The 12082-nt window shown below is 36.4% G+C and overlaps 1 protein-coding gene across 1 annotated transcript; it reads right to left on the bottom strand.

Moving 5' to 3' along the window:
- Positions 1–600: 600 nt before the first annotated feature.
- On the bottom strand, positions 601–3992 carry Osi6 (Osiris 6). The gene is made up of 2 exons (XM_011199078.4): positions 3698–3992; positions 601–2716 (listed from the first exon to the last, which is right to left on the bottom strand). Exons 1-2 carry the CDS (start codon positions 3842–3844, stop codon positions 2006–2008), a joined length of 858 nt encoding a protein of 285 aa, XP_011197380.1. The 5' UTR covers positions 3845–3992; the 3' UTR covers positions 601–2005.
- Positions 3993–12082: the final 8090 nt, after the last annotated feature.

Here is a 12082-nt window from a genome sequence, read left to right as displayed (position 1 = left end):
AAGTTGGAGATGCATTTTAAGGGCAACAAATTAAATGTTCGTTTCGTTCGTGAGAAAAAGTGCATTAAGTGCATTGATGGCACAACCGATGTGATGAGGAGGTGCAAAATCACGTTTAAAATGTTAAGGGCCACAGAAGTAGAATTATTGTTGCGTGAAGCTACAATTAATCAGTGCTCACATTTTATGTTAAATGTACATAATGAAATCCATATGGTTGTGAGCGGTTATTATGAGATTGAAAATATTTTGTGTTTTTAATGTTATGTTGATATTGAAGCTGTGTTCTTTGAGGTGTAAATTTCAAATATGATATAAGAATTTGGAACTCAAAGAGTAATATCTAAAATGTTATTATGAATGGATTGATTTTCGCGATTATATAGCTAAGAGTTGAAGGGTGTTTAAGAAAATATATAAAGACGTATAACAAAGATTAGTATTTAACCAGAAAGATGTAACTAACTAACTAATTAGAATTTAGTATTAGTTATTTTTCTGTTTAAGTGTGCATATTCACTGTATCGAAAAGTAAGAGGTTATGTTTCAAATTTGTTTAAAGAAAAGAAAGAATGTTTTTTTTTTTAAATTTTCACATGAATTATTATTCATTCTTTTGTATATGTAGTTTTTTTAAGGATATTTTCAGTTGGTGGTAATCTTTTTCAATAGCGGGCAGTAAACAGTTGATAGATAGATAGAGGATAGTAAGAGGTAAATAGAATTATATAATACAGAGTGAAGACAACGATAGTGCGGTAAAATAAAATGTTAAGCACAGTGCACGACTTTACATTACATAGAGATACAGATAGAATAAGAAAGTTATAGAAAAAGTTCTTAAGTTAGCATAATAACTCGATAGTAGATAAAGTAGTGATAAGTGATAGTTAAAATAAGAAAATAATTACAAAAGACAAAAGAGTAGTGGAAAGAGTTAGAGGTAAGAGCGGAAAATAAAAGAAATAGAACAAGTAAATAGTAGTAGGTGAAATTATGGAAATAGTGATAGAAAAGATAAATTGAAAGTAGTGTTGATAGGCAAAAGTGGTGATGATTTAATTTTGCTCAAGTTTTCATTATTTTTTAGTTGCAAGTTGCACAATCAGCTGACTAGTAGGTACATGCGTGGTGTCCGTTCATGTTTATGTGCCAAATGAAAGAGTTATGTGAGTGCCTTGATATGTTTCGGTTGCAATGGATGAAGTGACATGAGTTGTCTGCATGTTCACCTTGTCTCCACGTTATTGCACATGCATGTGTTGTGTGCATATGTCCGTGTGTGAATAGCCTCCGCCATGTGAGCTTTGTGTGATTTAATAATGCAACTTAACAACAGCAACAACGTGGTGCAAGTATTAGCTTGCGCAATACGCATTACAAAAATACCAAATACTCTTATTGTTGCAAGTACATAACAATATTTCGCTTAATAATTAAATTAAATCTTGAAACTAGATGGATGGAACAGTGTGAAGGTCAGTGCAGTATCAAGAATGAAGTGAGTTGGCACGATACGTAAATTCACATGCTGTTTGTATTATTATGTGTAGGTATGCACCATCCCCTCACTTCCCGACCAACTCTTTACTGCCTCAGGCACATGAAGATTCGTTTTTGGGTTCAGTTGTTCCAATCGTCTTTCGTCCTTATTTGTCCTTTTACATTTCATTACATACATTACAAAATATATATATGCGATAATAAATAAATTAAAATAAATTAATAATAAATAAAGTTCTTTGTTATGAATTCGTTGCAATTCGTGTGCCGCTGCATGGATTGCCCGTTTCGTGATGCTTTCCGAGCAATGTCATTGCCTCGACAGCTAACCCATGCGGGTTATTATTATTTTTGTGCGTGTATTGGTTATATCTCGTTGATTTGTAGTTTATATTTTGTAGTTTGTAGTTTGTTTGTTTACATTACCCTAAGTGTTGTTTTGGCTTTTCAGCGCAGAAGCTTTTATGCTAGTAAGCTGCGCTTCAACTCCTATGCGACGTGCTTACCGTCTGGCTTGCTTATAGCCAGAGTAGGCGATAGTTTGCGCAACTGGCGAGCTGTAGGCGCCATGGGAGTCCCAGCCGGAGTTGCCGCCGGATGACCAGCCGCCTGAGGCAGCACCCGATGACCAGCCACCACTGCTACCGCTGGAACTGCCGGAGTTCTTGCCGCCGAACAATCCGCCGAGACCGCCGAGCAGACCACCGCCGCCGCCGCCGCCCAAACGGCTCAGACCACTTGAGGCACCAGCAGCCAAGGCCAAGAAGAAAGCAATGACGGACACAACGAGGGCCTTCTTGGCCAAGAAGAGCAGACCGAAGATAGCACCGACACCCAAAACAGCGACCTTAGCACCGACACCCAACAAGATTGGCAAGAATTTTTTCAACAACTTCTTCTTCTTGGTACGCGACTCAACAACCAATTCACGCAAATCAGCCTTGATGTCATCGGGAATGGCACGTGCTACCGAGCGTGCGGCATTGGCAAAGTTGAAATTCAACGAGCGTTCGGCAAAGAAGTTCTTAGCGTGATTCATGAAATAGGTGCCCATTTCGCTGGTGCGTGCCTCAACGCTGGGTGCAGCCTCCACGGCAACAGCATTGTCATCGAGCGATTTACCCTGACGTCCTTCATTGGATTTGATGAGTGAGACGCCGCCGAAGACTTCGATTTGTGGATTTTCAAAGAATGATCTAGCTTTGCGGAAGAGCTGTTTGTGGTTTCGGTTAAGAGTGTTTGGAAGAAATAAGAAGACAAAGTAAATTATTAAATAAGATTGTAGGAATGTAAAGGTAAACAAACTTCAGTAAATATGATAAAATAATCGAATAAATTGTTTAAAATTTGTCAAAGAAAAACAATTTTTAATTTTTGTATAATGCTTTATATCACAAAGTCGTTATGCAATGAGTAGTCAAAATATTAATTATCATGCATGATGATCAAATTCATATTGGCGAAATGAAATTTTTGGTTTTTGCGAAAAAGTATTGAAATACACATTGGATTACGATTCGGTTCAGGGAAGTGAGCAAGAAATAATATTTATGGATTGAAAGAAAAATTGTATAAAATGAATTTGAATAATTAATAAACTTGTCATATAAATTAGCATGATGAAAATTCACGTAATTATGTTCACTTCATCCTCAAGGTTTCTCTCAAAAATCGTATTTTATAAAATTTATGTAACTTTCAAACAATGTTTTAAGCGTTCATAAAGCCTTTAAGAGACTTCATGATCAAATCTTTTGGCATTCTTAGAAAAATTGTGAATTGGTACTCAAAAGATTATGACACTTTTCATATTTATGTATTTAAATTGAATAAATCATTCAGTGCTGCAATAATTGTTATCAAATCATTTGACAGCATCCTACAAATGTTAACGGCATTTCGTTTAAAATAAAAAAAATATTCATTTAACACATTTTACTTTTGAAAATCAAAAAATAGTTTGACTTTGGGAAATTTGAAGTATTGTGCACTCTTCACAAGTTTTTTATGCTTTCTATGAATTGTTCTTCATTATGAGCATAAATCGGAAATCACTTTTAGTTGAATTTTCACTTTCATTTTTAATATTTTTTCGACTTTTTCAATAATTTCAGCAATTGCTTTCGATTAAGTGTTTATAACTGTCTTTTTGATCGGCATTTTAAATTTTTATGTAATTTTTAACACTTCGTACCGTTAGTTGGAGGCACGAGATAGAATCAGCTTCCAAGCACTTATTAAAACCACTAGCCGGTGTGACGACATTATTATCCTTAATGGGATCGGCAAATGCACCAGCGGACAGCAGCAGGATACAGGTGGCGGTGAGATATAAATTCATTTTGTTGTAGTTGTTGGTTATTGTCGAACAGGACAGTAGGAAAATTGTTTGAAAATTTGTAATTTTCGAATTTTTACTACACCACCGTTTGCACTGTGTGTTTATTCGAATGGAACAACTTGCGGTTTGATAATTTTTCGACGATGTCAGGCTGTTTTTAAACAGTTCCAAACAATCATCAAAAATCTTAAAATTATGCAAAAAACAAACACAACTACATGCATGCCGGCAGCGACAATGAGCAGAGTCTGAGATGAGTACCGTACGCTGAAGTTGAGCGCCGTCAAAACGATGGCAGTTGGCATTGGCGTGGTCATATACAACAACAATGCATGCAGCATAGAGTCAGCCCGACGCGTGTAGTGAGCAAAGCGACACCAGCGCGAAAGCGAGTGAAATATCGTGCGCACAGCAAGACAACAACAATCGCTGTGTTGTTGAGCAGCACTGTCCCAAAAAAGCCCTCAGCGGAAGACACTCTCCCACTGGTGTTGCAAAGCTAACGGCAAACCTTCATTGACCGCTTCGCGCAACCGCATATTAGCGTCGGCCGTGCTCTTACTCTCAGGTTTTTTAAGAATGGCGCTGAATCGGTCGCAGATACCCACGTATGGACGCGTAATTGCTCAGCTTTAAGTGTTACCTTCCGCGTGCGTGTGTTGCTCATGTTGACTGTGGAGTATGCGCGAAGAAAGCAAATAAGAGAGCAACAAACACGCCGCTGTCGCCGTAACTTGTGTGTCATGTTGCTGCAAGGTCTTAGCTTCTGCTTTTTCCTGCGACACCGCTCTCCCACGCTCACCGCTGCTCAATGTTCTCTCCCGCTCCCATTTTGGCGGGCTCATATCTTCATCACTTCCTTAAAGTGGATTCTAACTACCGACAGCGCTCAGGTAAATCTGAGCGCATGCGCAGCATGAAGTGTTGACGGCCCTACACACCCCACCGACTCTGGTTACCATCCTAGGGCGCATTTGCATCTGCTCTCTTTGTCTGTTGGAGCTATAGACAAGATAATCGAACTTCAAATTATCAAAGCCCACAAACACATCGACACATTCATCACCTCCGTTGGCAAACAGGTGTTGTTGCTCTTCTGCTGTCGATGAAGCCGATGCTGATGCTGCTGCTCTTCTTCATTTGAACATAAACTCGCTTATTGTAAACTATGATTTCAGGTCTTATTGTTGTTGTTGTTGTCGTTTTCGATCTGCGCTTTTGTTATTTTGAAATTTGTTGCGCCGCAAGAAAAGAAAGTTTTATAATTTGTAGTTTGCATAGTGACCTCGACACCTCCCCGCAATCACCGCCATCGCCCTGCCATAGGTTCCGGATGATGTAAAGAAATAATGTCCGACCAGTTTCAATTTCTTGTTTTCACCTTCCGTTTTGCCTCCTTTACGTTGGCGATGGGCCGGTCGCTCGGTTTATAGCCGCTATAAATTTTTGCGTCTTGCACGTTATATAACAAATACTGCGAAAGGAAGTTGTGTAATAGGTTTAGTGTGCCGACGTCAGTTGTAAAGGCGCACACAACAATAGCATTTTACAATTAAAAACAACTACAATTAAATTGGAACATGCGTTCATACCAACAGTTTGAAGACCTGCTTAACGATGTTTACGTCGTAATTATGATATATTCATATGCGTTAATCACATTACATTTCCATTACTCATGTGTTATTGCTTTGTATTTGCTCCAGTTTTAATGCAATTATGTGTTGTCCAAATTTTACTATAACCCTCAACTGCATGTACAATTAGGGTGGCCCATTTTCCTACCGTAATATTACCAAATAAGCGTATACTGTGCTATAGTGTAATGAGCAAAGAAACAAGATTTTTGACAACAACTTAAATTTTTTCCGTTTTAAGTAAGAATTTAGTCGGAAAAGGTTTTTCTAGAAGCCAACAATTTGTGAAACGTAAAATTTGTGACTATTCCTTAGTACATTATATTGAATTTTAAAATAAATATTATTTTTTTTTCAAATAAGTTGAACTAGATATTTCTTACTCATTTTTGCGTAGAAGTTTCAGGAAATCGTCTATACGAGCAAGGGAACTCAATGTGTAAAAATAGAGGGGGTATATTAAGTTCAGAACCACTCGAAGTCTAAGCTCAAAAGAAAATTTAAATAATTAATAAGAATAATCCATACCCCCGTTAAACCCCGTTAAAATAAAAAACTATAATTTTGAAAAAAAATTGGTCTTAAAGTTTATTTGTCATTCGAAAGAGTTTTCTAACTGGAACGTTAATAAATTTTATTTATTATATCATTACCCACACATGAATGTACCACCCTAACAAGCATGAATGTTCCGGTTTTACTAAATTTTGCTTCAGTGTAAAGAAAACTGGTAAAACGAAATCTTACCTGCACGTGTCCACCATAAATGATTAGAGACCCTAGTTTCAGTAAACAAAATTGATTTTGAGGTAGAATGTTCAAAAAATCCGGGATGTGATATTTACCGGGAAGTGCGAATGAATATCAACAACAGAAATTACAAAGATTCTCTTTAAATACATTTATAATAAATAGTTTATAGTCAAATAGTTTTGATTAGTGTTATGAACATGCCTTTCAAGAGAGGAGAGTCTAAATAATGCATATTTTTACTTAATATATACAATGTTAAATGATAACACCGTTCAAATCCACTATCCTTTAAATTCGTTTTCAAACTAAAAGGACTTTTAATTTATCTCCAGTTGAACATTAAATATTTTATACGGGAAATGCTCATTAATAAAAATAATATAATAATAGTGCCTAAGTGGCCGATGAAAGGTACAAACTATTAAACTATAAGGGGTGTTAAAAATCCGATAGTAGTCGGAATCAGAATTGAAAACGATATGTTAAAATATGGAATGTGTGTCATGGAAACCAATTTTATTGGGTTTTTATCAGAAAAAAGGCAAGAAAATAGTCGCTTACAGATTGGATATTTAAGTTAAGAAAATTATTCATTTTATTGTTAGCAATTAAACTTATCTTAATTTCTATAGAGCAACACATAAGAATAAAATACAAAAAGATTTAATAAAGTTTATGGAAAACACTAAGATATTTTAAGAGGATTTACATCATTTAATAAACGTAATTTAACAGTAACTTTGTAAGCTTTATAAAATTGCTTCCAAATTTGTACATCTGCAAGTTTTGTTTTATTAGGAAAGAACTGGTTCGAATATTACTCTCTCGGAAAACAAATACTAAATTCCACAAGTTACTCATCATCATGGTGAGTCGGTGTTACGAGGTTCCGAGAGAAAGATTCTGCGGAATATTTATGATCCTATGCGAATCCACAGCAAATCAAGAGACGGCGGCTACGCTAGCTAGATTATTTCGTCCGAATGGGTGAAAACACTACAGCTACACTATTCGACGCAATACTCGCCGGGGGATGTAGGCAAAAAGGAAGACCTCCACTCCGTCGGAAAGACCAGCTGGGGAAGGTTCTGGCTACATTTGTAATCTTCAATTGGCGCCAAACAGCGAAAAGGAAGAACGACTGGTTCGCTGTTGTAAACTCAGCTATAACCGCGTAGGCGGTGTTTACGCCAATAAAGAAGATGTTCGAAAAGACAAAAATCTACATGACAGCTAAGAAATCCTGCCTTGAATTCCACAACACAATAACAATATCTTTTGATAAAAAGTCGGATGTAATAACAACAATGGCCAGAGACTTGATTCGGATATATTGGCCACATGGATAAAGCTAAAATGCAAATATTATTATAAATATTTCAGAGATGTTAGACCACGGCTCTCTTGTAATATACAATATCTTTGAGAAGTTTAGAAAGACAAGAAAATATGGTTTTGGAGCGATATTAAGAAAATTAAATTCGTTTCCTTAAACCCGTCCGTATGTTAAGTTATGTTATCTGGTTGAGCTTAACAGGGATCTCACTTAGATATCTTAGAACGCCGGTCCGTTAATACCTAAAATTCCTATATAATAGATTATATGACCATTACAAATCAACAAAGCGCTTTGAGCCTAACACAAATTTGGTGAGATGACTAGTTTCATCTATGTCTCCTGGATCGCTGAAGGTCTGTCCTCAGTCTTGCAAAGTATAGACAATGAAGAAAAAGTGCGTAGACCTTTTCACCCCACTCTCCTCCATGCAACTTTGGAAATTTGTGGCAACTTGTGTCCGCCTACATTTTTAGCTTTACCGCATTAATGTCTTTTGTTCAGTTAAAACGCCTACGATTGCGGCAAGATGACCAATGCTAAAGGTAAGTAGTTCAGTCACACATAGACGGATCGTCGGCCAGAACTTGCTTAGCGAAAGCGAGTTCTACTGACCAGTGCTAGAACGCAAGATGCCAATGGAGATCTAACTTGATGCCATTCTTATGTGAGCGGGCCAAACGTGGCCCCCTGGATATCTCATCGGGTTTGAAGTTGCCAGCGATTCCACTAAGCCCAAGCACTCAACCGAGTCTGATGATGAATTAGCTTGATACTTTTGTTTTAGTGAGAACAGACACTCCTTGCTTCACTAAAAATGAAATAGTTGGTTATAGTTAATTTCCCTAATCGGAATCCATTTTATGGCGTTTGAAAAATATGGAGTGCCATTATGTTCCCATTGTTAACAAATAGTTAGTGGGGATCCTAAATATTCTTTATACATACATTAATATCATTTCAAATAGGCATAGTTAAATTGACACAATTTGGATTCGGTTCCAATCAATATACTACTTATAATTGTAATTACTGTTTTGTAATTCGAGTATGTAACGGTACACATATACTTTTTTAAATAACCTTTTTTGCAAGAGCTTAAAATCTACACGCTTAATAATCTCTATAGCAGTTGTTATATATTAAGCTTACAGTACCTGCCCTTGGAGAAATAGCAGGATAAAAACTGTCGTACAATGTAAGTATGTAACGCGCAGAGAAAGTAAGAGTGGAAAGTATTGATTGCCATTAAAACCACATTAGGTAGAGCTGCTAAGAATTGAAAAACGTGCTTGGCTGAAAATATGTCGGTATGCGTAGAAAACGACAATCCCCGTGATAAGTGCAATTAATTGACACAATCATTGTTACTACTTTATTATAAAATAACGTACACAAATATAAGAAATAATTACCGTTGAAGATACACGGCAATGATAATAAACAAACATAATATGCAATAGTTCAGTAAGTACATAAGTACGTGCGAGCTGAAATATTACCATGTGTGCACGTGAACCGAAGTACTCAGTTGGAACTCGCTCTCGAATATATTTATGGCTTGAGGTATAACTATTTTATAATCGAAGAAAATACCCAAATTCGCTAAGTAGGAAGTTAAATTACCGTCCAATGATTTATTCTGTGTTTATATGCTATGCTTCTTTTCCATAAAACTTTCCCCAAATTTGTGAAAAGAAAAATTTATATTCCTAACTTACGTTTCTCAGAAATTTGTTAATAGATCCATTAGCGAACACACTTCTAAAAAGTTTTGGATATAGATTATATCTAGTATTTTATAGCTTGATGGGAAGCAGTTGTTCTTAATTCAACAGTCTTCTTCCTGCTTCATCATTAACTAAGCATTGCATTATGTGTCGAAGGTACTTTTACGTTCGGAAATGTTTCCAGTTGGGTATGTGCTTGAAGGGGACAAAACTGAATCAAAATGTGTGCAACTTTCATTTTTCAGCTAAAAAATCAAACGCCACTCAAATAAGTGTCCAACAAAGATGAAATGAAATAAAATCTTAAAACTCCACACAAAAAAATTTCAAAAACAACAACAAATGACAACACATAATTCACGTACAGAAAAGCATTTAAAAGGTCTACGAAGAGCGATTATTGAGCATGAAAAGCGACAAATGCAGCGTCTCAGTCATATACATACATACACACATACTTATGTATGCTCGTACTTCAGATATTGGTAGCATAGGAAAGAGGAGTTAGAAACAGTCACTGCCATAATAAGCGTAAAAGCGCACATTAATGAGGCAGAAAACGAAAATAGAAATAAAATTGGTCAAAAGACCAATAATGCCGTATTTCGCTACAACTATGCCATGTGAGATGCTGGCTGCTTAGCGCTTTATAGATGGTGGGTCAGGGGCTAGCTATCGCGCCGTCAGGGGGAATTCCGACGGCGGCTAGGGGTAGTGGAGATAGCATCGGCACTTGTGTGACACATTAGCAAACAATTTCAGCAAAAGTGCAAATAATGTCGCCGCACCAAAGTGAAATGAGAGAGAAATCGCTCAGAAATATGGAAACGCTCAGGCATTGGGCACAAACGGCACCAACAACACCACACGTCATTCACATATGCGCATTATTAACACTTGAGACCCGTATACATATGTATGTATGTATGGTTGTTGGGCGCGCGTGCGCTCGCTCTTACTAAATTATACTTGGCGTTGCACATTGTTCATGCCGAAGTACACATTACGCCGGATGTTGCGCTGACTGGCAAAATTAACGCCTTTTTTCGTACGATTATGAATTCGCTATGGACGCCGGTCTGAATGCGCTTCTAGGTGTAATGAGTCGTACCGGCAGAGGATAATACTTTATAAGTATTTATATAAAAATATTTTTCTCTATCAAATTATTTATAAATGACCGTGGAAAAGGGCCAAAGTAACCTGATTTGATGGGACGAATTACTATTACACTACTATTTTTTCTTTATTATGTTCAGCGGGAAACAAGAAAAATATTTAAATTCAGCACCCTTCACATTCATAGTGCATATTTTATGGAATAAAAGGGTTTTCGAATGGTCACTTTATATGGCAACTTTATGCTATAGTGGTCCGATCTGATCAATATATACGGATATTGTACGTATGTCTTCTATAACAATCTTCGCCAAATTAAGTGACGGTACCTTTCACTTGGACTTGAGTTCGATGTTATAGTTGTTCGATTTGAACAATATTATTGCAATATCTTGAGTAATAGCTTTCGCATAATTTCTCGGTGATACCTTGTCAAATAAAAGAGGTTTCAATTGCTTCCGCCTCCCAGGATCTAAAAACCAAAGATTTTCTCCCGTATTCAGAAGAAATAGAAGGAAGGAATATAAGCGACAATAAAGAGGTATTCGTTGAAACTCAGGTCTATTTCGAAATAAAAGTATTAATAAAACAAATTCTAATTGTTCTCCTTAAAAAGCTGTGATCTTTTCAGAACATCGCTTAAGAATAATAAAACTGAAATTACGCTTCAACTCGTGTATTTCCAATGGAAGTGCGACTACGGGCTCTTTGAAAATGTTGGAGAAGTGAGGTTATACTTTATCACGAACAAACGTTTTTGAGTAGCAAAAGGTATTCTCTGAAGGACCTGAAGTCAGAGAAAACTTGCCTCATGCGACACTCATGCAAATCTGTTAATGGCGATATAATAGAAAAAGTTAAAGAAAATTGCGTGAAAACCGGCGTGTTGATATTGGAAAGATAGCAGAAGGTCTAAACATCTAGATCGTCGTAACCGTAGACTCGTATCAAAACATCTGAATCTTTTGCAAAAACGACGTCGAGTAGAAGTGACGAAATAGATACTTGACAACGTATCTGATGTCTGAGTGTCTTAATTTCAGCGAGTGCTTTCAATAAGCGTATGGAAAATTAGATTAAGCTGTCGCATGGTTATATTGCCCAAGGAGCCTTTTTTGAAAGCGATTTTAATATACATACATAAATCTTATGTATAAATAATTGTTTTGTTAGACTCTTTCAAATTTAATCATATGTATTGAAAATTTGTTTAAGTATTTCAATACTTAATTCAATTCAATAATTTCAGTAATTTTAACCGAACACTTCATACTATAGCAACTTGCAGGAATCAAAGCCAGGAAAATACTTTAAGGTGTAAAACCTCAACGTGAAGATCGAAATCCAAGTAATTTTATATAGATATACATACATACTATATAAACTCCTATGCTGACAGAGACATAAAGTTTGTTAGAAAGACGAAAATCATTTTATATAGTGTATGGGAGTTGGGGTAGTGTCAACCCGATTTTATCTATTTTTGCCAATGTCACATATTAACTATTAACGTGTCACATATGAAAAACCCGTTCTTTGGGGTTCGTAAAAAATATATACATACATACGATTACCAATCATATGCAGTAAATTTAGCCGGATGTTCGAAAATTCTAATGTTAGTTATGTGGGGGGTAAGCCAAGTTTTCCCCCAATCTTATAT

Source organism: Bactrocera dorsalis, chromosome 2, assembly GCF_023373825.1.
Source record: "Bactrocera dorsalis isolate Fly_Bdor chromosome 2, ASM2337382v1, whole genome shotgun sequence".
In the NCBI taxonomy this organism is placed as follows: domain Eukaryota; kingdom Metazoa; phylum Arthropoda; class Insecta; order Diptera; family Tephritidae; genus Bactrocera; species Bactrocera dorsalis.
The sequence above is the reverse complement of the archived record's forward strand: the minus strand, read 5'-3'. Positions and strand labels throughout refer to the sequence as shown.

What these genes read in the sequence shown, in the direction of transcription:
- Osi6 (XM_011199078.4), bottom strand. Translation starts at nt 3,844, where the DNA reads ATGAATTTATATCTCACCGCCACCTGTATCCTGCTGCTGTCCGCTGGT. An exon ending in TCTCGTGCCTCCAACTAACG is followed by an intron (nt 2,717 to 3,697) that starts GTACGAAGTGTT and finishes AACCACAAACAG; the next exon opens with CTCTTCCGCAAAGCTAGATC.